At 45.3% G+C, this 3,592-nt stretch overlaps 1 protein-coding gene across 1 annotated transcript; it reads left to right on the forward strand.

Moving 5' to 3' along the window:
• The first annotated feature begins 354 nt into the window (after positions 1-354).
• Positions 355-3,217, forward strand: LOC123043962 (uncharacterized). Its single transcript, XM_044466578.1, has 2 exons — positions 355-645; positions 1,837-3,217. The coding sequence occupies exons 1-2, from the start codon at positions 602-604 to the stop codon at positions 3,017-3,019; spliced, it is 1,227 nt and encodes a 408-aa protein (XP_044322513.1). The 5' UTR covers positions 355-601; the 3' UTR covers positions 3,020-3,217.
• Positions 3,218-3,592: the final 375 nt, after the last annotated feature.

A 3,592-nucleotide genomic window follows, 5' to 3' on the forward strand; every position in this document is an offset into this window, starting at 1 on the left:
TGGATCTTTATGTGGCTGCTTCTGCCACTTCGATGTGTACTCAGTCATTGGTTGCTTCCTTTAAGTCAAAATGCTTGCTCGGGGAGAATTGGTGATGATGCCGCTAAGGTACCAACTCGTCGATATTTCCTTCGTAGCAGTGCGTGATTTATATTGTGTCATGTCCACTGAGTTATATAGTTTATCGTCTGTTTTTTCTCTAATTAACTGGGCAACACTCTTCTTCTTAATCATTGAAAATGAGTTTGCCCCGTTTATTTATGTAGATAAAAAGAAAAATTTGTTTCGCTTCTCCCTGTGTACTTATGGTAGAAGAAAGACGAGTGATACAAACAGCGAGATCGAACGGCTCGCGGGAAGCAAGGAACGATCGTCTGACTAGCGAGGCGATTGATAGGTGGCTTCCATCGGTTGACCGACGCCCATCGGCGTAAAAAAACACGCATACGACGAGCTCTGGCGGCTGGCGCCGCCGATTCCCTTTAATGTTGCGATCGATCGGTGCCTTCCTCCGCCTCTTCGTTGCCGTCTTGCCGACGGATCTGACGAGGAAACGCGGCGCGCCGGTAGCAGTAGGCACGCAGACTGGCGTGCCACGACCATGCAGCCACCGCTGGAGCTCTCGCCGCCGGCACCCGCCCCTAGGTCTGCACACCCGTGACCTCTCCCTCCCTCTCTTTTCCCCTCCTCTTCCTAGTGCAGATTTGTTGGGTGGATTGGATCCAAACTAGAATCAGCCAAGAACACATCTCTACGGCAGCTATTGGTCAGTAGCCGTCGTGCATCTTGGTAATTTTGCCGGTTTCCTTGCCGAGATGCACGCCCGCCCCTCAGCAATGCTTTGGTTGGGTAAGGTGAGCGTACTGAGAGATTGCACAAATGTTGTCCGGATAAACAGGTGAGAGTCTTGCGAGATTTATAATTTGTTATTTGAGTAATTTATAAACAAATGTTGTACTGAGAGATTTATTATTTGTTATTTATAATTTATAAAGATAAACTAGGTATTGAGAGTCTTGCGAGATAAAAGGTGAGCGTACTGGTTGGGTAAGGTGACACTTGATTTGTTATTTGCTTCGAGAATACTCTACAAAGTACAAACATCACCGGTTTAGCTACTTGTAGTCGCCTGAATTTATAATTTGGGTCAGTCGAATTTTGCGTGAAGGAAGGAACAGCTGGAGGGAAGGAAGGAGCTCTCTTGGGGAGCCCTCTGGGTCTATCTTAGGGTGGCAGCCGGCAGGCGACCCCGGTATCTATCTTAGGCTGGCAGGTGACCTCATTATCTATCTTAGGGGTGTGGGGCATGGTGCAGGTTCGCTGGAAAAAAACTGGTCATCGCCGGGCAGAGGTAGGCGGTTAGGCTTGTGCTGGATAGGTGAGGGAAGAGAAACAGTACACGTACCTGTTTGAGGTTGAAGATGAAGCATTGTCCGTTGGATCTTGATCCAATGGTTGAGATAGGAGGGGGAGAATTGGCTGACCGTTTTCAGATTTTTCACGCAACTGGCGCCTAGCCGCTCCCAAATATCACCCCCAAATGCATGATTCGGAAATGTACCAATTTTAGCTCACTAAATAAGGTTATCTTTATTCTGTCGTATTGAGCATCAAGCTGTTGGCTATTCTGGGGTAGCTTATTTTAATTGTAGCGTGCCATCTTGATATACATCTTACTATGTAAAGCATTAATGTTTAATGACATGGAAATTTGTGTTTCTCCTTAATGTGTAGTACTGCAGTAAGAGCCTAAGTACTACCACATTTCCAATATTTTTTCTATGATATCTGATTCCTCAATGCTGATGCATCGTTCTTGAATTTTTTGTATGACAGAGAAGTGGTCGTCGCAGAGTGGCCATCTAAGAAAATCTGCCACTGCTTGGTCTCTACCTCAGCCTCATCTGAACAACGTGTTTGGGCGGACCTACCAGACAGCCTGCTTCACCTAATCATTGCTCTCTTAAGCTCATTCCATGACCTCCTTGCTTTTACTGGCACCTGTCACTCTTGGCGTGCTGCGGTCTTTTCCTTCCCATCATCCATATATGCCTTTGTCTTCCCACCTCTCCATCTCAAGGCAGGTTTGCGTAGGGCTAATTGGCATTGCAACACAAGTTACAATCTCTTATCGAACTACAAATGGCATCTTTGTGATCTTGTGAGGACAAACTTATCTCTTCGCCGCTCAGCTCCCCGTAATACTCCAAATTACATGCGCTATTTGGGCTGCTCATATGGGCATCTTATCTTCTCCTGTGTGGAGCACCTTCTCCTTGTCGATGTTTACACATGTACTAAGGTGAAGCCACCCAAACTCCACACCAACAGCGATTGTGTGATCGATAGTGCCATTCTTATGGCTCCACTCAGTTCATCCAACTCGTGTCTCCTCCTTTTCTCGAATTTATTCATCTTCCAGTGGCAGGTTGGAACAAATTCGTGGACAGAGTACCCTCTTGTTTCTGAACACTTTCTTATTCAGATTGTTTTGTTCAAAGGTCAGATGTTTGCCATAGACTTTCCCCAGACGCTGAAAACCATATCCTTGGCACCTCAGCCCAACGTGCAGGAAGTCGATGTTGTGTGGGGAGAGGACATTGTTGTTGGCTTGAATTATGATCCATGGTTGGTGGTCTGTGGTGACATGCTTCTCATGGTTGATCTTGTTGATGACTTGATAAGCAATGGCACCTTTCAGGTCTTCCGCTTTGATTCTTCAGCCGAACCAGCTAAGTGGACAAAGATGGAGAAGTTGGAAAACTGGGCCCTCTTTATCAGCCTTGATAGGAGGAGCCCTACATTTTCTTGCATGAACCCTGAAAAATGGGGCGGAAAGAGTAACTGCATTTATGTTCCAAGTGCGTCCAAAGACTCTGATGAACCTTGGATTGCTGTAGAGCTTGGTCAGGCAGTTTACAGTATAACTCGCTCGGATTCATACATTCTAGAAGGCAAAAGCAATCAGCTTGAGAGCCTCTGGGTGCTCCCCAGTTTGGTCTATGGTGTTGGCCAGTGAACAATCATGTTTGGTTGTCGCGTGTTTTTTACTCTTAGTGAGCCTCTGCATCAGTGCACGACAGTGGCAAGCGTTAAGCAGTTACAGAGGAAGAACTGGGAAGGAACTGAAGTGTCTAATTGTACAACTCTGAAATGCTAAAAGTACCTACTGGACATGTATGTTTCCGAAAATGTCAATTTATGTTGAATTTTATTACGGTTTAATTGTTCATCCAGGAGCATATGCTCCTGGAGCCAAAACGCTACCCTTGATTGTGGATTGCCACACGAACATCCTTACTTCGTTTTTTTTTCTCTGAGGGGGAGAATTACACAACTGTTGCAACCAGAGGAAGGAATAAGTTCTTCATAAAGGCCGTCAGACAGTGTAGTGCAAGTTCCTCTTGGCTAATGTATTATCTTTAGTTCTCGATGGAAGGTGTTATTATCACCACCAGAGAGAGCATCAGCCTAAAAGTGCTCGCAGCAAAATGAATGAATTAAAAATAGTCCAGAAAAAACAGTGATTTGCAACTCAAGAATACTTGGTTCATTGATTTTGTAGATTCATTATTCATCGGTCTAATCAAGC

Source organism: Triticum aestivum, chromosome 2B, assembly GCF_018294505.1.
Source record: "Triticum aestivum cultivar Chinese Spring chromosome 2B, IWGSC CS RefSeq v2.1, whole genome shotgun sequence".
Lineage (NCBI taxonomy): Eukaryota > Viridiplantae > Streptophyta > Magnoliopsida > Poales > Poaceae > Triticum > Triticum aestivum.

Excerpts from the sequence above, each read along its gene's own strand:
- LOC123043962 (XM_044466578.1), top strand. The coding sequence starts at position 602 with ATGCAGCCACCGCTGGAGCTCTCGCCGCCGGCACCCGCCCCTAG. Across the intron at positions 646-1,836 it reads CCGCCGGCACCCGCCCCTAG|AGAAGTGGTCGTCGCAGAGT; the intron begins GTCTGCACACCC and ends TTTGTATGACAG.